The sequence below is a fragment of the Coenobita brevimanus genome, chromosome 35 (genome assembly GCF_032717465.1).
Source record: "Coenobita brevimanus isolate Jiangsu-jjx chromosome 35, ASM3271746v2, whole genome shotgun sequence".
In the NCBI taxonomy this organism is placed as follows: domain Eukaryota; kingdom Metazoa; phylum Arthropoda; class Malacostraca; order Decapoda; family Coenobitidae; genus Coenobita; species Coenobita brevimanus.
In genome coordinates, this window is record NC_136988.1 from 705,609 (window position 1) to 731,693 (window position 26,085).

At 44.1% G+C, this 26,085-nt stretch overlaps 1 protein-coding gene across 1 annotated transcript; it reads right to left on the minus strand.

Moving 5' to 3' along the window:
• Nucleotides 1-25,855, minus strand: LOC145396236 (ubiquitin carboxyl-terminal hydrolase 20-like). Its single transcript, XM_080269669.1, has 14 exons — nt 25,781-25,855; nt 20,585-20,697; nt 17,518-17,706; nt 15,722-15,890; nt 14,314-14,546; nt 13,680-13,812; nt 12,393-12,597; nt 11,411-11,595; nt 10,377-10,683; nt 7,828-8,126; nt 6,218-6,465; nt 5,443-5,580; nt 2,742-3,338; nt 1-1,150 (listed from the first exon to the last, which is right to left on the minus strand). Exons 2-14 carry the CDS (start codon nt 20,657-20,659, stop codon nt 854-856), a joined length of 3,075 nt encoding a protein of 1,024 aa, XP_080125795.1. The 5' UTR covers nt 20,660-20,697; nt 25,781-25,855; the 3' UTR covers nt 1-853.
• Between the last annotated feature and the right edge of the window lie 230 nt (nt 25,856-26,085).

Consider the following 26,085-nt stretch of genomic DNA (forward strand, 5'->3'; position numbering starts at 1 on the left):
GATGGTGGACTGCAGGATGAGGGCAGCTTCAGCCTGCAGTCCATGGGGTTCATGTTTGAGGTGGGCTTGGCGTTGGACCACTACAGACAAATCTACAGGGTTCAGGATAGATTTCTGTAGATGGAGGGGTTAGACACTGCCCTCACCTACTCCATCACTACTGTTTCTTCCCAGAATTGAGTAATACTGTCTGGAAAGAGGAAGAGTAATAGCAGCTGCAACCCCAGGCTCATCTAAATGTGAACCCAGTGTGCTGCAGGCTAAAGTTGTCCTTCTCTTGCAGTCCACTATCCTTTTTCTAGATGTCAGGGAGGGAGCTGAGGGATGTTTGTATATATCAGGCAGTGGGGCCAGCCTGTTATAACAATGCCACCACATGAAGGCATCCATCTCCCTGGTAGCAAGAAAATCAGTAAAAACATCCCACCATATTGAAGGAGTTAAGAATGTTGAATTTAAACAAGATTTTATTCACTAATGACCAAACTATACTGTGGTGGCTGTGAGCATACTTTTCCTAGATCTTCACACGCCACAGCAGGAATAATAAAATAACAAGAAAATAGAGGATCATATTGTGAGCTCAGGGTACAGGATGGTCCAGCAGCACTCCATTAGAAACGTGCCTCGTGGTCCCGTCTTTGTAGCAGGGATGGCTCAGTCTGCTGGTGTGGGTGTGGCAGTGGGAGCAGGTAAGGAATAAAGGATGCTAGACTGATACCCCACAACACACGAGACATCCCCCAGCACAGTGGAGGAGTGTTACGTACAGACCACCCTCTGTATACCAATGTAATGACCTGAAAATTATTGTCACGTAAAGTTTCCTTAGGAGATAAACTGTCCATGCTTCTCAACACTGCTGGTCTGGTGCATGATGTGGCCTTTTCAATGACTGGCCTTGCTGGATCATGCTTGTACTATCTGTCTCCTCAACCTGGCCTTCCTCCTGCTTCTCATCCTCCTCTTCCTCTTGGCCGGTCTCTCTGGTCTCCGTTGTCATGTCTTCCGTGTTTGCTGTGGGTGTCGTTGTGTCCTCCTGGGTGTTGGTGTTGTGTGGGGTTTGAGGCTGGTCTACACATGGCTGCTGGTGCGGCTCCTCACAGCACTGAGGTTTGGCGGGTTGTGGTGTGGTGGGTGGTCTCATGGCCTGTAATAATAATAATAATAATGAAACTAATAGTAATAGTAATCAAAATAATGGTAATAATGATATCATTCATCACCTCTGTCACTGTCATCATCATCCAAAAGTCTTTTCACACCTAAAAATAGTGTGATGTTGGTACAGAGAGCTAGAAAAAAACTACTAATAATAACAACAATAATAATAATAATAATAATAATAATAGCAAAAGCGTAATAATAATAATAATAATAGCAAAAGCATAATAATAATAATAATAATAATAATAATAACAGTATTAATAATAACAGTAATAATAATAGTACAAATGGTTGATCTTTTCTCAAAAGTACAACTTCTAAAAAATTCACATCCAGTTTCATCATACCTAACAAACCTGCACCCCCTTTTAGCTGATCACTTGCTATTTAATGGCAGAATAAGGTAATACAACATCCATACAATATTTCCTTAGTATTTGTTCATGGATCCCTGCAGCATCAGTCTTAGTCACCTGACAATGGCTTTCCATACTGCTTGCTCTCTGGCTGCCTCCCTATTCAGTCCCTTATCCCTGAGGTCACACTCCATGACCTCGTCCCAGCTTGATCGATACAATAAATTTTTTCTGTCACCAGCCAGTTGTATTACCGAGGGTGCTGTATTAATGTAAGGGTTAAATGAAATTGACCTCTACATATCAACACCCTTTTTGTGTAACTCGGTAAAATATGGCTATTAACCAGTCCAATTTAACCATTATCAGCATCATCATAACTCAATCTTCCACTGATAAATAGGGCAGGTAAAAGCCAAGACTTGTTCAGAAAATCACAGTGTGGGACAACTATCAGCTTAGTGCCTGGTGAATATATGTCCATCCATTATCATTCATGCTTCACCCTGTTACTGCATTATAGTACATCCACACCACTATCTATCTGTCTGTCTATCTATTGCCAGACGTCTTAATCCCATATGGGGTGGCTACAACAAATCGCCTCCATGTCTCCCTGCCCCTGCCATTACGCTGCCCTCCCCCAGCTCATGTCCCCCCTCTCTAGTATACCTCTCCACTCTGTCCCCCCATCTAATCCTTGGCCTCCCCTTCCCTCCCCTCCATCTCACTCAAATGCACTCTCCTCATTAGTCTCTCACTCTCCATCCTCTCCACATGGCCAAACCATGTCAATGTATTTCTCCTACCAGTCTCTATCACCATTGACAGCTGCATGAGAAGAGAGTGTTTAAGTAGATGTACAGTACTGAGAAACTATATACGGTACATGTCTATAATCAGATACCTTGGTGGCCACAAATAAACTGCCTCATGTCACCTGTCCTCCACCATTTGGCTGCCTTCTCTCCATATTATATACTTATATGGACCATTTCTCCATCTCATCCTCAATCAACCCTGCCTCTCACCCCTTCACCTCACTTACATAACACTCTCCTAGTCAGTCAGTCATTCTCCATTTTCTCCACATGGCCAAACTCCTCCACTGATTGTGTCGTAAAGCCAACACCTTGCCAGTATTCCCAGTATAGCATAGACAGCACCTTCCCAGTGTGGCACAAGACTATTTAGTGCAGCAAAAACACAAGTGCTCACCTCCCCTGCAGATACAGATCTCTGGTGGCCGGCAACACCACCGCTGTAGGGTAGATTGTCTGAGCTGAGAGAACGAGCATCAGACTGTAGCTGCTCGTGTCTCTGGGCCTCCACCCTGGACAGGCTCTCTTGCCGCTCTGCTCGTCTTACTCCCCCGTGAGGGTTGCTGTGCACCACTGACAGCTCGGGTCCGCCCCCGTACGTCTCATGGAAGAAGTACCACATTTCCTCTGAGATCTGGGCGTAATCTGAGCCCAGCTTGAGGGTGGGCTGGCCAGTCTTGGTGGTGCAGATGGAGGAGTTGTCAATAGGTCCAGGTGGCTCCTGCTCGCGGCCACGTACAAAACTCTCCCAGGTGCGGAACCACCTCATGGATATGGCAACGACATTCGGGTGTTCGTCCTCCTGGAACATCCTCTTCAGCTTTAGGAAGGTCTCCATCTCGTTTGTCTGGCGGCGGCACAGCGCATCCAGCTCATCTCTGCACGTGACACACTCGTACAAGCGTGTACAGGCAGGTCCACCACCAAACACCTGGTGTAGGTACTCCCACACACCCTGATTCAGCAGCATCACCAACTCTCCCACATAACTGGCCTGAAGTAAAACATATTTCACATTAGTACCATATATTGCACTCTGGAAATGTTCTGTTTTGTTAATGATTATTGTCAGATTAGTACTTGTACTGTATAATGTATTACAGTACACATACAAAGCTCAGACTGGCTAATGATTACAGTATTGTATTTCCTGTACAGTACTGATTTGTTAACAGCTTGGGGCTGCATGTAAACTACTGTCACAACACACATCTTCATAAAACTTTCATCTGATTTCTGTGGCAGCCCACTACCTCAGTTTAGATTGTCAGCCCCACCTCACTTATGCAACACCAAAATCTGCCCCCCCCCCCTTTTTTTTTTTAGCAACCTATAGCCAGACACCTTAATCCTGGAAGCAATGGACACAGGTGGATTGCCTCTATGTCACTCTGTACTCAACAATCAGGCTGCCCCTCTTGCCAACTCACATCCCCTCACTCGTATACCTCTCCATCCCATCCCTCCATTCTATCCTTGGTCTTCTTCCTTCCTCCCCTCCCCCCATGTCACGTACACTTTTCTATACTATTTTTACTCTAACTTGACCCAGATTTCCTTCCTTCTGCCACTCATTTTAGACAGCTCAGTGGCCGAAAGAGACAACACTACAGCTCTACATACTTCCTACAGCACTCCTTCATGCCTAACACCATAGTGTAGTGTTAATCTATTCTTGAAACTCAGCATTCAAGATGATGAGATGGTAATTTTAGGCCAAGTTAGCATAAACAGGGTAGGTCAATTATTCTCCATTCTCTCTTTTGCACAGTTCCAGACATAAAGCTGATTATCCATACTCAAGAGGTTAAAGATTAGTTAGAAAAAGGAAGACATGGGAGGTTATTAAATGAAATACTGCAAGATAGGTAGCATGGGATATCTACCTATCTATCTATCTATCTATTACTAGATGCCTTAATCCCGTGAGGGGTGGCCACAAACAAATCGCCTCCATGTCACCCCGTCCCCTGCCAATTCACTGCCCTGCTCCCAGGTCACACCCCCCTCTCTCATATACCTCTCCACTCCATCCCTCCATCTCATCTTTGGCCTCCCCCTACCTCTCCCCCCTCCACCTCACTAACATACACTCTCCTCATCAGTCTCTCACTCTCCATCACTACAGCAATTTCCTTTCATCAGGCACTCTCCCTCTTCAACCAAAAGGACTTGGGTTTATTTTCACTGGGAAAGGAGGCTCCCTAACACTTCCTCCTTACTGATTTATTTTCCAAACTACCCATTAACATCCCCTGGTTTGCTTCTTGTCTTTTAATATCAATATGCATTTTCTTTCTCTTTTTTTCCTTACTGCAAGGAAGAAGGGTACAGCAGGGAAGGAAGGTTGTTGGTGCACTGAAAGCAGTGATGAGAAATAGGGAGGTGAGTATGGAAGTTAAGAAGTCACTGCATGATAGTATTGTGATCCCTATCCTGATGTATGGAAGCGAGGCGTGGACCTTGCAAGAGGGGAACAAGTCAAGAGTGAAAGCAGTGGAAATGAGTTACTAGAGAGGAGCATGTGGAGTGACGTGGAGGGACAGGTTGACGAATGAAGAAGTGAAAGAATGTTGTGGGGTAGATGTGGATGTGGTTGAGAAGATTAGGAGAAATACACTGAGGTGGTTTGGACATGTGGAGAGAATGGAGAATGAAAGACTGACTAAGAGGGTGTATGTAGGTGAGGTGGAGGGGGGGAGAAGGAGGGAAAGACCAAGGATGAGGTGAAGGGATGGAGTTGAGAGGTATATGAGGGAGGGGGGAGAGTAGGCAAATGGTGGGTGACAGAGCGACTTAGAGGCATTTTGTCTGTGGCCACCCTTTGCGGGATTAGGGCGTCAGGCTATAGATAGATAGACAGACAGAAGGAAGAAGGAACCGAAGGCCAGAGGCTCGCAGGATTGTTCCCTCCAAAACAAAAACAAGCTAACAGAGCCAAATTCAAGATCCATTCGAGATACCTGGACACACTGAATCTGAACCATGAATAACACACAAGAATACAGTAACGGAGCAGAATAAAAAATAAATCAGTGAGAAAGAGGTGTTAATAAGTACCCAACCATACAAGAACACCACCCCAGGACTATGCGTACTTTCTGGGGCTGGACTCCTCCGTGCGGACACAAGAAATCATAGTTATCGATGGGTCCCGGTTCAGAGAAGTTGTTGAATTTGTTAACCCACTGCTTGGAGATGTAAAACTGCATGAGTGATGGTTCTCGTGATGACACCTGAAAGAGAAATCAAGTGTGTGAGGATTCAGTTGTTTCCCAGATATGCCAGTTCTTCTCTGAGAGTTTTGTAGCTTCCTAAATTATCAACTTTGAGTCATCATCATCATCATCCGGACCTCCTTTCCCACCCTTGGGCAGGGTGAGGCGTTGCAATGTCCAGACAGCCCAAGTTTGCCCAGTCCAATGGGCATGCTTCCATTCACTCATCATTCAAGCCCCAAGAATCCTGGCTCTATTGGATATGCCAAAAACATTCATCGCGTTCTGTAGCTTCACAAACATATCTGATTGAGTCAATCTGGACACTGCCACAATAAAAAGGATGCCAAATCCCTGATCATGCACTTCCCCTCACAACATTCATCCAGCCAGCTCGATCTCTTATCACCAGTATAACCTCCTATTCTCTCTCTCTCTCACTTTCAGGTAAGAGAAAACTTAAAAATTTCTATGCTGATACAATCATAGGGTACCATTTCATCATGATCACCATCATTGTCATCATCATCATCATCCCACCATCACCACCACCATCACAATCATCACCACCATCGACAGTCTATTAAAGTTACAACACTGTACATCTATCCAATATGTCAAGAGGTAATTTGACAGCACGTGACACAAGCCACACCTGAATCAGTTCAACGGTGCGCTGCCTCCTCTGTGCCATCTCCGGGCTGGTCTTCTTATAAAACAACACGTAGGCCTCACACTTGGCCACGGTGTCGGGTGTCACCTGCGTCACGTACTGGTCGTCAAACTCGTACCAGCGGTGGTTGCTCCAGTTCTGGCAGTAGGCGGTGTAGTGGCCGCCCCCCGCCGTGCCGTGGTGGCAGATGGTGGCGTACAGATCATAGTTCACTACCTCGGATGTGCAGTCTGACACACAAGTAGCCATACATGAGGTTAGAGATAAGATACATTAATGGTGTCACCTTCTTGCACATTTAAGTTATACATAATAGTTTAGTATCTCATTTATCATCATCATCAAACCTCTTTCCCCCCCCCCCAATCCATAGGGTAATTTTTTTTTTATAATTTTAGGTTATGTGATCATAGACTCCCCCCCCCCCAGCCCAATATTATTATGAACCTTGCTACACGATAACTTGTCATGCGATGGGTTTTTTCCTGACATAACCCCACTGGATACCATCGATAATTTGTTATGCGATGGGTTTCTGCTTGACATAACCCCACTGGATACCAAGACAGGACTGTATTGTATACCACTATCATACTTAACCCTTTGGTGTTTATGGATGCAGTGCAAATTTCATGCACTCGTTACCATTTGACGCAGGCTGAGTCTGCGCACATTTCAACTGCTCGTTACCATTCGACGCTGGTTGCTTCAAACGAAATGGCTCTTGTTTTTTTCTTGGTTATGGAATGATTTTGTGTCCATTTCCAGGTTAGAACAAAGCACTACTGGCGTCGCCACGTAGAGCTCAACCCACTCCACACCCAGCGTCGCCCCACTGCCCATCAGTGTGCCACAAGCCTTGCTCCAACATAAGATAATTTCCTTTTGCACTCCGTAAAATCAGCCCTAATTGACTTACAGTAATTCTTTATACACCAAAATGTAGCCAACTAAATTCCCTGTAACTTTTTTCTCAGTAACATTTACCATAAAAATTATATTTCTATGAGAAAAAACAGAAAAAAACTGAAGTAAAAAAAAAAAAAAAAATAAGGACTAATTTATATACGGCTGATCTTTCTTACAACACATAAGCAAGTACATTTATTCAGGATTATGGTGAAAAAATGTTACGATTAACAAAACAGAAAAGGGTGTGAGGATAAACTGTTTATGAACTTTTTTAGTGCGCAGGAGCCAGTCAGCCACTCAAACCAGTCAGTAATGCCATGTTTCTTCTGAAGGGCTGAAATACAGCTGAAGGGTGGCTGTTTGTCCTTGAGTTACTTGTTTTATGGGATTAGTGACCCCCATAAAACAGCTAACTCAAAGACAAACAGCCACCCCTTATGAGATTATGGTGTCTGGTTATAGATAGATAGATAGATAGATAAACAGATAGATAGATAGATAGATAGACAGACAGATAGAAAACATAAGGGAGTCAGAACAGTAGCCAATAAGTAGAGGCACAAAACAGTAATGGCCAGTCTTGTATTTTAATTTAATACTTTAATTACATAATTGGCTGCTGGAAAAACAACTGGACTTTCAACATTAAGCAATGGGTGTGTCAAAGTGGTTCAACTCACCCCTGTGTAGAAACTGCGTCAGATCCAGGCCGTGTAGAGGGAAGGACACATACTGGCTGATTTTGGAACTGAACATAGTCTCGTGCCTGAACCGCTTGAGGTGGATGATGAGCACCTCCGGCAACTGCAGCACCTTGGAGTACTTCACGCCGTTACGCAGCTTCCCGCACTTCTCGCACGAGTACATGTTGTCCCCCTTCAGTTCGTCGGCGCTGAAGAACGCCGCCAGGCAGTGATGTAGAGATACCGCAGGACCCCACAGCCACGACCTCACCCACACCCACAGCCACCACATCCACCTGTGAAATACAACCATCATCATCATCTCACCCCATCATTATCATCTAATCCCACCACTACCATCATCATCATCACATCCCAGGGCCCCACAGCCACGACCTCACCCACACCCACAGCCACCACATCCACCTGTGAAATACAATCATATCATCATCTCATCCCATCATTATCATCATCATCATCCCATATTCATTGTTAGGTCTCATAAACTTACTTTCACTGAGCAACAGATTCTTTGTGATCTTTCATTTAATTTTAGCAATAATTCATTCTCTGGTGATTTACAGTGTTTTTTTATTTCCCTGTAAGTTTTAAGCACAAGTTTTCAGTGATTTACTAAGTTTTTGTGGTAGGTAATTTCATACCAGTGGTAGGTGGTGGCAATCATCATCCACTCACTTGATATAGTGCTGCCTACTTCTTCCTTCACCTTTATCTTTCTTTTTCTGTGTCTGTCCTCTTCCTGTTTCTCCCATCTTTCCTGTCACTTTTTATTACTCTTCTTTCCTTTTCAGGTGGCTTTACATTGTGTGACAAGCCTAATGGTTTCCTGTAAGCCAGGAAACCATTTACAGTGCTGGGTGGTAACCATAAAACCAACCCATATGTGTTCCCTATGTGTCAACAAGTGGGTTGGTGGAGGGTTAGTGCCCCTTCCCATAAAACAACTCAAACTAACTCAAACACATATGGCCACCCCTTACGGGATTATGGTGTCTGGCTACAGATGGATGGATAGACAGAACAGACGTGTTGCCGGTTCTGGGTAAACATGGCCAGTGCACTCTGCCATGTACTTAAAAACTTCCGGTATATGTATCTTTTAATTTAATTTATCATTTGCACTGAACAAGACGTGATAACTTTAATTCTTTGTGGCTGGAGGGAAGGAGCCGCCATGTTGGCGATGACGTCAGCATTCACACTGCAGACAACGCTCCAATCCATCACACAATACTTTACCAGTAACAGATATCATAGTTGTACCTACATGGCCACCGTAGATCCAAACTACCCCCTTCAGGTATGTTGTGAAGGAATACTTTTCATGGTATAAACGGGTGGTACCTGTTAGGTAAGTAAATTGTGGTGTAGCTTACAGCTACACCATTCCCTAGCGGTGCTCGTACCTCATGAGGTGGGAAGTGTTAAATGTATGCCGTACAGTATCAGTTGTATGAGTTTATAATGGTATTATGCTCACGAATATTTAATATTTGACCTCTTCATTATTAGTTTTCTGAAAAACAGTTTCAGTAACTCTACTATACTTCAGGGGAGAGTGACGAAATACCGAATCGGCTCATTTACCGAATCTACATCGAATTGCCACTTTTCAATTGGTGTTATAGATTTTATCACCAGAGGTTCATACTCACCTAATTATCCAAAATCTGGTCAAATTTTTGTATTAGTTTTACATTTTAAAAAATCCGGATTCACAGCGAAAACCCGCTAAAATTAGCAAAAATGTTTCTCCTTTAGCTGAACAGCTTGCCTTGGCAGACTTCTGCTTTGTATAAATATTAATTTAACATACAAATGCACTTATTTGCATTTTAAATCAGTATCTGTGCAAAACAGAAGTCTGCCAAGGCATGATGCCGATCTAAAGTAGAAATACCCGCTAACCTTACCACGTTTTCGATCTGACTCCTAATATTCCTTTAAGAGTTAAATTAAGCCTAGTATTTTTTACCGAATTTCAGATAATTAGGTGTGTATGAACCTATATGGTGAAGAATATAATATTTTCACAACGGTAAAGACTGCATTCCAGCACTGGAAACTTCTGACGAGCAGCCAGCCACCACCGCTTTCATTTACTGTTATTGGCTAGTATACAGAGGAATAATTTCCCTACTGTGCTTTTGTCAGTGCACTTACACATTGGAACGAAACATTAGCAATTATTCCTCTTATCAATGGACATTCTTAGAGGTCAAAAATGAGCACAGTGTATGCTGGCTAAACGTAAACAAAGCAGACTATGCCGCCTCAGTGTGAGAAATGACGTCACGACCAATCACAGGCTGTTTCGGACACGTGATGTTTCGGCTACTTTATCTGTTATTTTTTCATGTTTCTGCACATTTTTGGGGGGAAATAATGGTTGACATAGTTATTTTCTGCGTATTTTCTACCCATATAAGTATCTAACTTCAAAAAAAATTTTACCGGAAACTCGTCTATTCCCCAACATGTTTTGAGAGCAAGTTCAGCAACAGTTTGTCAGGTCTTGTGCTCACCCATCAGCTGCAGTATCACAGGAAGTTTTGGCCAAGTGAAGACTGCTGGAGGTTGATGCAGCAGTGCCGGCCGCCTGCTGCAGCTGTGTGACTGAGGAGTGCTGCAGGATGCTTAGCTGGTCACTGCTGGGGATTGGCAGACTCAGGTCCTGGAATGTTTCTTTTCTGGATGATATTGTGTTGCAGGTGAGGCACTGCACCGAGCTGACGATGGTTCCGTCAAAGATGTCCGAGATCACGCTGCGATACGATGGGGGCTTCCTGCGCCGCCCACTGCCACCTCCTGACCCGCTTGCTCTACCACCCCCTGATGAAGTGGAAACTGTGTACACAATGTCCTTGCAAATTAGCCTTTTTTTTTTTTTTTACAAGGTAGATTAAAAATAAAAATCCTAACAATACTAAATACCTCTTTTATTTTGTGCTGTAATTATCTAAAAAAAAATAAGGCAGAGTGCTACAGGATCAAATACCACAGAGTTCAGTTTGTGAGAAGGTAACCAACATCATCATCATCCTTCCAACTAGCACGTGAGATAAGGGAGCTGTGAGGGTTGGGATGTGTGAATGACAGTGTGGTCCATTTATACACAACTAAAGCCAGGAAACAGGGCTGGAGAATTGCCACCAAGTGAAAAGATCTGCAAGTGTTAGCATAGTCAATGGTCTCTAGACTATCTCTAACTATTGCCAGATGCCTTAATTCTGTAAGGGGTGGTCACAAACAAATCGCCTCCATGTCGCCCTGTCCCCTGCCATTTCCCTGCCCTGCTCCCAGCTCACAATCCCCTCTCTCATATACCTCTCCACTCCATCCCTCCATCTCATCCTTGGCCTCCCTCTCCACCTCACTCACATATACTCTCCTCATTAGTCTCTCACTCTCCATCCTCTCCATATGGCCAAACCACCTCCATGTGTTTTTCCTAATGCTTCCTGTCACATCCACATCCACACCACATCGATCCTTCACTTCCTCATTTGTCAGTCTCTAGACATAAATGTATAAATTTGCTTAACCACACAAGACTTACCCCTACACGCTGATGTGAGTGACGTGATGGATGGTTTGCTCGACCCCAGGCCACTGGTGGAGGACGAGGAGGGTGCCGGGGGATAGGAGGAGGACAGGCACCCCGTCGACTCACTGTCCAGCAGTGTGGTGTCAGAAACCGCGTCGGAAAACTCAGGGGTGTCGTGATCTGGTAGTAACAGCCTCCTGAAAAACATCATCACCATTATCCTCATCATTATCATTAATTCAACATCCTATCCATAGAACTTCATAACTAACACCATACTTTTGTGTTCCTCTTAACATTCAACATTCAAGATGGAGAGAGAGCATATGTTACTATTATTCAGTGGACATAGTGTTGTAGTGTTCATCTGCTTCCTACAATTCAGCATTCATGATGGAGAGAAAGCAGATTTGACCAGGTAAACATCTATCTATCTATCTATTGCCAGATGCCTCACTCCCATACGGGGTGGCCACAAACAAATCGCCTCCATGTCCCCTGCCATTTCATTGCCCTCCCAGCTGACACCCCCCTCTCTCATTTACCTCTCCACTCCATCCCTCCAACTCATCTCAGGTAAAAGTGAACATAGTATTCTAGTGTTCACCTCTTCTTGAAATTCAACACTCAAGATGGAGAGATGGTCATTTTATCAGGTTTAAGTGAATGTGAAGGAGCGTTATGGTGTGGATGTGATAGGATGCTTTAGGAGAAACATACTGAGGTGGTTTGGCCATGTGGAGGGGATGAAGAGTGAGAGACTGATAGGAGAGTGTATGTGAGTGAGGTGGAGGGGGGGAGAGGGAGGGAGAGGCCAAGGTTGAGATAGAGGGATGGAGTGGATGGAGTGTGAGTTGGGAGCAAGGCAGTGAAATGGCAGGGGACAGGACAACATGGAGGCGATTTGTTTGTAGCAACCCCTTACAGGATTAAGGTGTCTGCCAACAGATAGATAGACAGATAGATAGAAGTAAATGTAGTAAAATTTCCCCACCTGCTGCTTCCATGGTGGGGCGAGGGAATGCCAACTTCCACGTCCATGGCAGAGTGGTGCTGTTTCTTGCGCTTGCTGGGGTAGTGGTGGTCGGACGAGGACCCAGACGACTGCTCCGACACTCCAGAGTCACAGGTCTCGTACTCCGCCTCTGACTGGGAGTCCTCGTGTTCCGACAGACTCTCCGCTGACAGATCCTCTTCCTCTGAAATTGACAAAGATACCCATTTCCATTTTCAGTATTCTCAAGTAGCAATCCCCTCCCTTTCGGAATATCAAGTAGCATCCCGTCCCTTTCAGAAAATTTTAATACCTCTTCCTGACCAGTTTACCTCAACAAAGGATACGTTAACACCTCCTTGTAATTTATGGAAAGTACATCTACATATACATTAATACCTCCCTGTGATTTATGGACACTGCTAATTCAACAAAAGGAAATAAATCAGGAAAATCAAATGCAAAGGAACAGGTCCAGACTGCTCAGACAAACCAGTCACACATCTCATATTCCTCCTCTGACTGGAAGTCCTTGTGTTCTGCCTGACTCTACACTGACAAGTCCTCTGCCTTGGAAATTAACACAAATGGCTGTTTCCTTTGATGGGTGGAGAAGAATTTTAGCTTTCTTATTTCTATCTATCTATCTATTGCCAGACGCCTTAATCCCGTACGGGGTGGCCACAAACAAATCGCCTCCATGTCACCCTGTCCCCCGTCATTTCACTGTCCTGCTCCCAATTCACACCCCCCTCTCTCATATACCTCTCCACTCCATCCCTCCATCTCATCCTTGGCCTTCCCCTCCCTCTCTCCCCCTCCACCTCATTCACATACACTCTCATCAGTCTCTCACTCTCCATCCTCTCCACATGGCCAAACCACCTCAATGTGTTTCTCCTAATGCTTTCTATCGCATTTCTTATTTCAATGATTGTATTTTTGTCAGCTCAGTGCCTCCCAGTACCTCTTCCTTACCAGTGCACTTAGGTATTGGGGACAGAAATAATCCACTGTGTGTTATTTGTACAAACTGTGTTCATAACATTAAGTATCAATTCTTTATGCAAAACAAACTGCAAGAAAAAGATGCTAAGGAAATGCTCAGGCACACCCAAGTCACAAGTCTCTCTCTCTCTCTCTCTAAGTCATGCAGGTTTGAAGATGTTAATGTTGCAACTCGTACCTTCCACCTCACTCTAAAGAAATGCTCAGACACATCCAAGTCACAAGTCTCTCCCTCCCTCCCTCCCTCTCTCTCTCTCTCTCCCTCTCTGCAACTCGTACCTTCCACCTCACTCTCTTGCTCCTCCTGGGACATGACTCGAGGCTCACGCAGTTCCTCGTGCAGCTGATCCATGAAGTAGCGCAGAAATTCCTGGGAGTCCTGCTGTGTGTACCCTCGGAACATTGGGTACAGCTGTAGTGGGGAATGAAAGTGTTAGTGTAGTAGTAGTAGTAGTAGTTGTTCCCTAGGCAGTCTGGCCGAACAGCCCTGAGAAGGTGTTAGTGTTATTGTCATCACTCTACACCGTTTTCTTCATATTAACCTCATCATTTATCCACCCACACCAGCAGGCAGTGGTGTGGATGTGGCCTGGGACATCATTTATCCATCCACACCAGCAGGCAGTGGTGTGGATGTGGCCTGGGACATTATATATCCACCCACACCAGCAGGCAGTGGTGTGGATGTGGCCTGGGACATTATATATCCACCCACACCAGCAGGCAGTGGTGTGGATGTGGCCTGGGACATTATATATCCACCCACACCAGCAGGCAGTGGTGTGGATGTGGCCTGGGACATTATATATCCACCCACACCAGCAGGCAGTGGTGTGGATGTGGCCTGGGACATCATTTATCCATCCACACCAGCAGGCAGTGGTGTGGATGTGGCCTGGGACATTCACCGCACCTGTTTGAAGTCGTGGTAGAGATGCGATGGTGTGATGAAGCTCGGTCTCTTCTTGGACCACATCTCCACCACCAGCCGCTGGAACTGTCTGGAGAGGCCACATGTGCGCCGGTCATTGCGCAGGAAGGCCGGGCACTCTATCATGAACTGGGTCAGCGGCACAGAGTTGCTCATGGCCTGTAGCGCTGAGTTCATGTAGCAGGTGAGGCCAAGGTTACGTAGACCCACCAGACCTGTAAGCAGTGAGCGTTAGTGAGGTACTGCAGGTGGTAACAGAAGCCTTTGTAGCACCACTTTATTCTTTCTATCTATCTATCTATCTGTCTGTCCATCTTTCTATCTATCTATCTATCTGTCTGTCCATCTATCTATCTATTGCCAGACGCCTCAATCCCGTAATGGGAAGGCCACAAACAAAATGCCTCTATGTCGCCCTGCCCCCTTGCCATTTCGCTAACCTCCCTCCCCCAACTCACAACCCCCCCTATCATATACCTCTCCACTCCATCTCATCCTTAGTCTCCCCTTCCCTTTCCCTCCCTCCACTTCACTCACATACACTCTCCTTGTTAGTCTCTCACTTTTATCAGTTTTACATATTACTCTTTCAGTCACACCCACATCAACACCACAATGTTCCTCTACTTCCTCATTTGTATGTGTCTGTCTGTCTCAATGTCTGGTCATGTGTGAAGGATGGAGAATGAGAGACTAACTAGAAGTGTGTGAGTGAGATGGATGGAAGGAGGAGGAGGCCAAGGATATGATGGAATGATGAGTGAAGAAATAACTATGAGAGAGGGGGTGTGAACTGAAGGGAGGGCAGTCAAATGGCAGGGGACAGGGTGACATGGAGGTGATTCAGTGACAGAAAAAGACAATACTATGGTGGTACATCCTCTCCAAAGCACTTCTTCATGACTTGCATTATATTCTGGTATTACTCTATCATTATAACTCAGTATCCAACAAGGAGGGAGGGCAATTCTAGGCCAAGTTAGGGTGGAAAGAGTATAGTATGTGTTGGTATTCTGATATGATGGCGGCTGTGAATGTGTTATACTGAAACATTTGCTTATTCAAACCCCCTGCCCCATATGTCTCCCCCCACCCAAGTCGTCTTCTGTCCTTCCTCCCCATTCATTCTCCCTGCAGCACCCTACTCATGTCGTCTACTGTCTTTCCTCCACATTCATTCTCCCTGTAGCATCTACCCATGTCTTCTGTCCTTCCTCCCCATTCATTCTCCCTGTAGCACCTACCCGTGTCTTCTTCTGTCTTTCCTCCCCATTCATTCTCCCTATAGCACCCTACCCATGTCTTCCTCTGTCTTTCCTCCGCATTCATTCTCCCTACAAGACCCCAACCCTTGTCTTCCTGTCTTTCCTCCCTGTAAATAAATAATCACCCTTAGCCTTCATCTCCTGGCCTTCCTCTTCCTCCTCCTCCTCCTCAGCACTTGATTGACTAGGTGTGCTGGGCTGTGCTAGGGCCACCCCAGGGACGCTGATGGGGCCTCCTAGGTGCTGCTGCTGCCCTGGTGGTACACTCAGCTGGGCCAGGACTGACGCCGTGACCTGAAACACACCAAGACGTGGGTATTATTATAGCTGTAGCGCATGACTCTGAGGTTGTCATTATCGTACCCTGGCAACCCACCATTCAAAAGTGCGTCCGATTTCATATCATATTATACACGAATCATATTATTATGCACGAATATATTACACATGAATATTATACACGAATCACATGCGTCTCATATTATACATGAAATCAGACGCACTTTTGAATGGTAGGTTGCCAGGGCACGATAATAACAACCTCAGAGTCATGCGTCCCAACTACAGTCAGTGAGCATACTGTATTCTAAGATACTCTCAGTCGTTCATGTAGGCAACAGGTCAACTCTGGAACTGTTTCCCAGTGTCTGTATTTCCCACTGCCTATGACCTCCAGTGTAAGTAGGCAAAGAGGTAAGTAGGTAGGGGGAAGGTAAGTTAACTATTACTCCCAGTCCTTCATGTGGACAACAGGTCAACTCTGGAACTGTCTCCCAGTGTCTGTATTTCCCTCTGCCTATGACCTCCAGTGTAGGTACAGAGGTAAGTAGGTAGGGGGAAGGTAAGTTAACCATTACTCCCAGTCCTTCATGTGGGCAACAGGTCAACTCTGGAACTGTCTTCCTTTGTATTTCCTACTGCCTATGACCTAAGTGTAAGTAAGTAGGTAAGTAGGTAGGGAGGAGGTAAGTTAACCATTACTCCCAGCCCTTCATGCATGAAACAGGTCAACTCTGGAACTGTCTCCCTCTGTCTGTATTCCCTACTGCCTATGATCTCCAGTCTTTCAAATGCAGTGTGTCCAGGCATCTCAAAATGAACGCATCTTGAATTTGGCTCTGTTACCTTGTTTTAGTTTTTTCTTGGAGGGAACAATCTTGGGGGCTTCTGGCCTTTGGTTCCTTCTTCCTTGCATTAAAAAGGGAGAGAGAGAGAGAGAGGTAGGTCAAGTCTCCTTAAGGACGGGTCATTCATTCTGCATTCATTCTGTGCAGCACTGAGAATACTACTGCAACACACTTCTACACACACACTATTACACTCTGAGCTGTGTTCTGAGTGTTAAATATTCCTTAACAATTCATTTTGCATTGTCTATCTGTCTATAGCCAGATGCCTTAATCCCACAAGGGGTGGCCACAAACAAATCACCTCCACATTGCCCTATCCTCTGCCATCTCACTGCCCTTCCCCCAACTTACATCTCCCTCTCTCAACTATCTTTCTGCTCCATCCCTCCATCTCATCTTCGAACTCTCCTTCCCTTTTCCCCCCTCCTCCTCCTCACTCACATACACTCTCCTAGTTAGTCTCTCTCTCCATCACCACAACTTACATCCCCTTTCTCTTATACCTCTCTACTCCATCCCTCCATCTCATAATACAGGGTTAAAATGATAATATGGAAGGATGGAGTAGAGAGGTATATGAGAGAAGGGGGTGTGAGCTGTGGGAGGGCAGCAAAATGGCAGGGGACAGGACAACATGGAGGTGATTTGTTTGTGGCCACCCCTAACATGATTAAGGCATCTGGCTATAGATAGACAGACAGATAGAGAGATAGATACATAGACAGACAGACAGAAAGATAGATAGATAGACAGATAGATAGAAAAAATAAATGATACAGCAGCAATCTTACCTCGGCCTCACACATGTAACACCAGGATCGGAGTGAGGTGAGGTTGAGTGTAATGCAGTGGGCGGGGAACTGGGCGTTGTGGTAGCCAGCGTGGTCGGCCCGGCCTTCCCCGCACCCCACACGCAGGCAGCCCGAGTACAGGCACACACGCAGCCCCCCGCCACCAGCCCCACACCACTCGCATGATAACTGACGGTGAGAAAATGATGTGGCTTGAGTGTAGTTATCATCATCATCACCATTCTCCTTCTCCTCTTCATTGTCATCATCATCATCATCATCATCATCATCATTTTCCTCCTCCTCTACCTTATCATCATCGTCATCATCACCATTCTCCTTCTCCTCCTCCACCTGGTCATCATCATCATCATCATCATCATTATCATCATCACCATCATCATCACCATTCTCCTCCTCCTCATCATCATCATCATCATCATCATATCATCATCATCATCATCATCACCATTCTCCTCCACCTTTTTCTCCTCCTCCTCCTCCTCCTCCTCATCATCATCATCATCATCATCATCATCAATCATAATTATCAAATTATGGTGTCACAGGAGCATTTTTTTTTATTTTCTAAACTGAGAAGAACATAATGGTGAAAAAGGTATATCTGAGCAAACATGAAGGAGGGAGGAAGCGAGGCAGGCCAAGAAGAAGGTGGAGGGATATGGTGGATGAGTGTGTGAGGAAGAGAGGTATGGAAGTCAGTAAGGCTAGGGGACTGGCAAGAGGTCAAGCTGGCTGGATGAACATTGTGTGGAGAAGCGCATAACCAGGGATTTGGCACCCCTTTTTAACGTGACAGCATTCAGACTGACTCTATCAGACAGGTATATGTGATGCTACAGAATGTGGTGAAATTTTATTGGGCTATCTGATGGAGCCAGGATTCTGTGGGCTTGAATGGTGAGTGAATGAAAGTGTGGCCTATTGATTGGGCAAACTTAGGCTGTCTGGACATGGCTACTCCTCACCTTGCCCTAGGGTGGGAAAGGAGGTCCAGACAATGATGGCAATGATGATGATTAAAATATTTGGAATTAAGAGGTTTGCATTGTCTTACCTAAGTCTTAATTCTGTAGACATCTTCCCTCTTTTTTCTGCTTAGTGTTATTATCACTATTATCAGTCAGTATCAGTCCACTGCAGGGTAAAGGTCCCTAGAACACTCTCCCTACTTCATCCAACCAACTTATGGATTTATGATGTGTGGATATTTCTTAACACCTCTTCCTTAGTGATTTATTTTGAACATTACACCTTACCAGCCTCTCCTGTCCCCAAACAACTTTCTCTACTTAATCTAGCTGACTGTTAAAGGTGTATACAGAGTGGCTGTGGAAATGTACTTAACACCTCTTTCTTAGTGATTTATTTTGAACATTACATCTTAACAGCTTCTTGTATAGGGTTGGGGCTGGTGATCTGGTGGTTTTAGGTTCAGCTGCTGAGTGGATGATCAAGGGTTCAATCCAGGCTGTGGATGGGAAGATTTTTAGCAGCTGAAGTTGATGAAAATATTCCTCAGCACCCTTCCCAAACACTCAGCATTTTATATAACCACTCCTGCTAATACCATGTCACACCAGTCCAGCACAGGCCTAGCATATTTCACACCAATTACCAATACCATCACTATCTATCTATAACCCGACACCCTAATCCCGCAAAGGGTGGCCGCAGACAAAATGCCTTCAAGTCGCTCTGTCACCCAGCATCTGACTGCCCTCCCCCAACTCACTCCCCTCTCCCTCACACACACAATAAAGTAATGATACAGTACAGTACAGTAATGCAGCGCTGATTGGCTACCATTTGCAAGCCGGTTGATACACTTCGACGTCAGATATTGCATAGAACTACTGATTATGTCCCACTTTAGTGCCGGATGTTGCATAATTTTGCCTGATATTGCTTTAACAGACTCGAGCCAGCAGTGTCGAATATTGCATTGAGCCGGATAACTGAGAGTTTACTGTACTTGCATATGTTGGTCTTGGTGCTCCACACTGCACAATCTCTGGCAGCCTCCCTATTCAGTCCCTTATCCCTGAGGTCACACACTATGACCCCATTTCTGGTCTTTTTCAGTCTGCCACTCATAACTCTATTCCAACACTACCCTGTTCACACAAGGCGTTTTCAAACGCACGTTAGCAAAGCCAATGGTAGTGTATTGGATTGTACACATGCTACCGCGCGATTTTCTCAACCACTGGTCCAAAGGCGCGATCCAACATTTCCCTTCCTACCGCACATTTGTTCAGCGGTTTGAGGTTTTCATATGTTGACTGTATTGTCGCCAGGGAAGTGCACTGTCAACTGCCGCATTTCCCTGGTGGTAGACACCGCATTTACAAACACCTCGTGTGAACAGGGCCTTACAATTCTCACTTTCTGCACCCAGTTGTCATCCCTCATCCTCTCCATATGCCCAAACCACCTCAATCAACCCCTCCTCATCACTAAACCAATAGGCTCCAGTCCCATCCTTCCTCTTAACTCTTCCATCTAGCATACCGGTATTTAAAATCATCTCTGCTAATACCATCACACCAGTCCTAAATGGCATAACCTTAGCATAGTCTAACACAGATGGTGTGGTATTTGTGGCCTGATGGTGAACATGATCCTAAAGCCATCTGTTATCATGAAAAATCTATCTATCTATCTATCTATTGCCAGATGCCATAATCCCGTAAAGGGTGGCCATCTGACTTTGAGTTTTTTGTTTTACAGGGAGGGGCACTAACCCTCCGCCAACCCACTTGCTGACACGTAGGAAGCACGTATGGGTTGGTTATATGGTTACCACCCAGCGCTGTAAATGGTTTCTTGGCTTACAGGAAACCATTTGGTTTGTCACTCAATGTAAAGCCACCTGTAAAGGAAAGAAAAGCAATAAGATGTGACACGAAAGATGGAAGAAATGGGAAGAGAGGAGGGCAGGCACGGAAAAAGAATGATAAAGGCTAAGGAAGAAGTAGGTAGCACTACAGCAAGTGAGTGGATGATGGTCGCCACCACAGAGATTAAATAAAACAGTACTTACCTCCTTTTTCTCACTCAAAAGTCTTGCACTGAAGCTCTTGTCTATGATGTAGCGGTGAGGACACGGCATTCCCATGGTTACTGACAGCCATTAACGTTGCGGCTCCAAACGTCCTGAAAATTAACAATATACACATGGAGGGGGGAGAGGGAGGAGGAGACCGAGGATGAGATGATGAGATGGTGTGGGGAGGTGTACTCTGAGATGGTTTGGCATGTGGAGAGAATGGAGAATGAGAGACAGACTAGAAGTGGAGACCAAGGATGAGATGGAAGGATGGAATGGAGAGATATACAGTACTTTGAGATGGTCTGGCATGTGGAGAGGATGGAGAATGAGAGACTGACTAGAAGAGTGTATGTGAGTGAAGTGGAGGAGGAGACCAAGGATGAGGTGGAGGGATGGTGTGGAGATATATACTTTGAGATGGTTTGGTATGTGGAGAGGATGGAGAATGAGAGACTGACTAGAAGTGTATGTGAGTGAGGTGGAGGGGGAGACCAAGGATGAGATGGAGGGATGCAATGAAGAGATATATGAGAGAGGGGGATGTGAACTAGGGGGAAAGGCAGCAAAATGGCAGGGGGAGGGGTAATATGGAGGTGATATGTTTGTGCCCGCCCCTTATGAGACAGAGGCATCTGGCTATAGATAGATAGACAGAGAGATAGATAAACAGATAGATAGATATGGTGATGTCAGGGGCACAATTACACTCTTTATGAACTAACTTAAAATTCCCATCGCTCCATCTTGAATACTGAGATGGAACAATAACACAAGAATATGATGCTAGTCACGAAGAAGTGCTATGGGATGGGGGAAGAGCTTTAGCCATTTCATATTGTGACCGAACTATGTGAAATTAGCTAAAAAAAAAAAAAAAAAAATCTGGGCCAGGTTAAGATGAAAAAACTATAGCATGGAAAGATGGAGATTACTGTGCTATGGATGCAATTAGTCAGCAGAAAAAGAGGTAAAAGATTAAGAGATTACGTCATGTGTGTGTACCCCTTATCATGTCAGTTTTTATAGTGTGTGTGTGTGTGTGTGTGTGTGTGTGTGTGTGTGTGTGTGTGTGTGTGTGTGTGTGTGTGTGTGTGTGTTCTTACCTAACTGTATCTTAACGAGAATGAGTCAAGCTCGTACTGTGTGTGTGTGTGTGTGTGTGTGTGTGTGTGTGTGTGTTTATCATTTTTTTCCCTTCTCTTCAGGCCCTGCCTCACCCCATCCTTAGGTGGGAGAAATCAGGAAGATATATATACAGTATATACATATTTTTTTACACACTGAATTACTATTATTATTTATTACTTTAGTATTATCATTATTATTACTATTACTACTACTACTACTACTACTACTACTACTATTATTATTATTATTATTATTTTGTTGCCTTTCTTATATAGTTTTATTGAATTTATGAGACCTTATTAACTGGAGGAGTTTACCCCTTTCTTCCTTTAATATCCTTCCTTAGAATAATCTTGTCTGATAGTAGCAAATCTATTTATCTATCTATCTATTGCCAGGCGCCTTAATCCCACACGGGGTGGCCATAACCAAATTGCCTCCACGTCGCCCTATCCTCCGCCATTTCACTGCCTTGCTCCCAACTCACACCCCCCTCTCTCATAGACCTTTCCACTCCATCCCTTCATCTCATCCTCAGCCTCCCCCTCCCTAATAATAATAATACTGTAATAATAATAATAGTAATAGTAATAATCATAATAATAATAATAATAATAATAGTAATAACAATAATAGTAATAATAATACAGTAATAATAATAATCATAATAATACATCCCTTGACCAAAGACAAATGGTAATGGGTCAAATTTCTTCTGGTAGTAACTTGCACAGGCCACACATTAATATAGATTGTGTGGTTTTGGGGTCAGTTTGGGTAATTGGACTGTATTTAAGTGTTAGGCTTGGTCAGGTATCTTCAATATGTCTATTAGTATTTGTCTGCCTGTACCACATCCATCTATTTAATTATCTATCTACCTACCAAGCTATCCTGCCTATTTGTATCTGTCTGTCTGCTTATCTGTCTATCCATCTATCTAATTACTGTATCTATCTACCAAGCTATCCATCTATCTACCTATACATCTATCATATAGTTTATAAAGGCTTCAAAATGCTTCTGTGCGCCAGCCTCGGTCTCCTAATGGTGATTCTCCACGCTGCTCAAGCCTCCCTATTCAGGCCCTTATCCCTGAGGTCACATTCCCAGGTCTTTTTCAGTCTGCCTCCTGTAACTCAATCCCTGACACCCTCCCTCCAATGCACCCCCTCCTCACTCCTCTACTCCACCTCTTCCTCATTCTCCCCCTCCTCACACCTCACACTCTCCTAGTCAGTCTTGGTATGCTGTAGGTGTTAGGTACATGTTGCTAGATATTATGCCTTCTAGATTAGATTAGCATTTTTAATCTGATAGGTTAAAGCTCTCAAGGCTGGGTTATGTGAAGGATTTAGAATACTTTACTCCTTTCACTTTAACTTGGCTTAAAATTATCATCTCTCCATCTTCAGTTAAATAAAGTTTGTGTCAAGTTTTATCCACCTGTCTATCTATCTACAGCCAGACACCTTAATCCCATAAGGGGTAGCTACAAACAAATTGCCTTCATGTCACCCTGCCCCCTTCCATTATGCTGCCATCCCACAACACACACCCCTCTCACATATACCTCTCCATCCCATCTTCGGTCTCCCCCTGCCTCTCCCCCCCTCCACCATTAGTCTCTCACTCTCCATCCCCTCAGTTCACCCCCCCCTCTCTCATATACCTCTATACTCCATCTCTCCATCTCACCCTCAGTCTCCCACTCCCTCTCCCCCTCTCTACCTCACTCATACACTCTCCTCATTAGTCTCTCACTCTCCATGACCTCAATTCACACTCCCACCCTCATATACCTCACCATTCCATCCCTCCATCTCATCTTTGGTCTCCTCTTCCCTCTCCCCCCATACTCCTCACTCACATACACTCTCCTCATTAGTCTCTCACTCTCCATCCTCTCCACACGGCCAAACCACCTCAGTGCATATCTCCTAATGCTTTCTATCACATCCATATCACTCCTTCACATTCTACAACACTAATCCTTGACGATCATGAAAGGAATTTTTTTTACTTTAACACAATCCTATATTTTACCTTCGCTTCTGATAAGTTTTCATGTTTTAATTATTTTTCTATCTATCTATATATTGCCAGACGCCTTAATCCCTTACGGGGTGGCCACAAACAAATCACCTCCACATCGCCCTGTCCCCCGCCATTATTTTCATTTACCGGTATTTATTCTTGAAGTGCCTATGTTACTGTTGTCTTCCTCCTCAGTCATAGTTAAATAACACTTATGCAAATTTTTTTCTCTAACAATCATTTACGTTGATTCTGACTTGTTTTTCTGGTGACTTTTTATGTGGTGAGAATATTTTTTAAATGATTATTCTGGGCGGAATGTTTTGCCATTTTCGTCTCTCCAACATCATAATTTAACAGCAACTTAATCAGTTTTCTTTTTTTTACTCTAACGGCCATTGATGTTGATTCTGACCTGTTTCTCTGGAGACTTGTTTTTCATTTTTTAGGGGGGGGGGCAGGGGGAGGGGAAAAATTGCTGTTTGTCCCTCCAACATCATAGTTTAATAGCAAGCATTTTTTTTTTTTTTTTTTTTACAGTTGTTTGGCCATGTGGAGAGGATGGAGGGTGAAAGACTGACGAAGAGAGTGTATGTGAGTGAGGTGGAGGGGGAAAGTGGGAGGGGGAGGCCGAGGATGAGATGGAGGGATGGGGTGGAGAGGTATATGAGAGAGGGGGGTGTGAGTTGGGAGCAGGGCAGTGAAATGGCGGGGGACAGGGCGACTTGGAGGCGATTTGTTTGTGGCTACCCCAAACGGGATTGAGGCGTCTGGCAATAGATAGATAGATAGATTATTTTTATTCTGATCGATTTTTCTGGTGACTTTTTATGTTTCAATTTTTGTTTTGGTGAGGGGGGGGGGAGTTTTGGTGTTCTGTCCCTCCAACATCACAATAGACACTTAAGCAATTTTCTTTTTTTACTCAAACAGCCATTCAGGTTGATTTTGACTTGTTTTTCTGGTGACTTTTTATGTTTGAATATTTTCTTTTTTTTTGGTGGGGTGGGGGGGTAACTTCTGCTGTTTTGTCCCTCCAATATCATAGTTTAATACCAACTTCTAGCTTTTTGTTTTTTTTTATTATTCTAACTCTCCTTTATACTGATTTTTACTTTCATTTTTCAGAAGACTTCTCGTGTTTGAATATTTCTGATGCTTATTTTTTGGGAGGGGAATGCTTTGCCGTTTTTGTCTAACCTACCCTACCCTGACCCTCTAAATCTATACATCTCATGCACACTTATGGCTTAGGCTAATTTAAAAAATAAATGAATAAATAAATTTAGCAGGTGCCACAACTCAAATTCAAGCTTTTTTAAGTGTTTTCTGTCTATATCTCATCATCTGTTAACACTTTTCTTCTGTGGTACTTCCTTCACAAATGGTCCTGGGGTTATTAATAACCCCCAGGGGGACTGATGACCCTGAGGGGGGGGTAGGGTGAAGGAGGTAATTACTGACACCAATGTTGTACAGAAGTGTTGGCATATGGCAAGATATAAATAGAAACTACTTGAATTCCAGTTGTGGCTTCTGCTAAATACTTATAAACCTATATCTCTTGGTTTAGGCTAGTTGAAGATTTTTAACAAAGTGGTAATGCTATGATTAGAAATTGCCAAATATTATTACATTTCTGAAATTCAGAACTACAGTACAACTATACAATGCATTATCACATAAGAATGTTGGAAACCACACAATAGTTTCTGAAAACTGAAAAAATGGCACAATAGTACAGTGTATTTGTAATACTGGTACCGTAACTAGAATCATGCAGTGGCTTTCTAGATTTTAGCTTAACCTTTGCCAACAGCGATTCTCAAATTTACGTTGGTACAGTATGTTCATTGGCGTAAGCACTGCACTGAATTATGGACCAGGCTACTAAAAAATAATAATAAATATAATTGCCGATGCATAATTGACCTACAAAACTGAAAGGGTTAATTAACTTAAATACGGTAAAATATGTAAAAATACTATAGTACCAACTTGTACCAAACATCAAGGACTTACAGAATCACACACCACGTGACAGAAAGTGGCGGACATCTAAACTGCAGACCCTAAACTGAAAAACTACGAACCTCTTCGGCGCAGACGACACAAGCAAAAATGAATTGATAGATGATCGAAAACAAAAGTAACGTAAACTGCAAATGAGGATCGCAAATCCTTTATACGATACAAAAAGGGGATCCAACAATCTTTCTTAGTGGTGTTCAAGGTGCGAGGAACAGCATTCAATCCTTATTTACATCACTTTGTTGATATTGTACCAGCTGTCATTCTACCACATGCCGTTATCAGATTGACAGGAA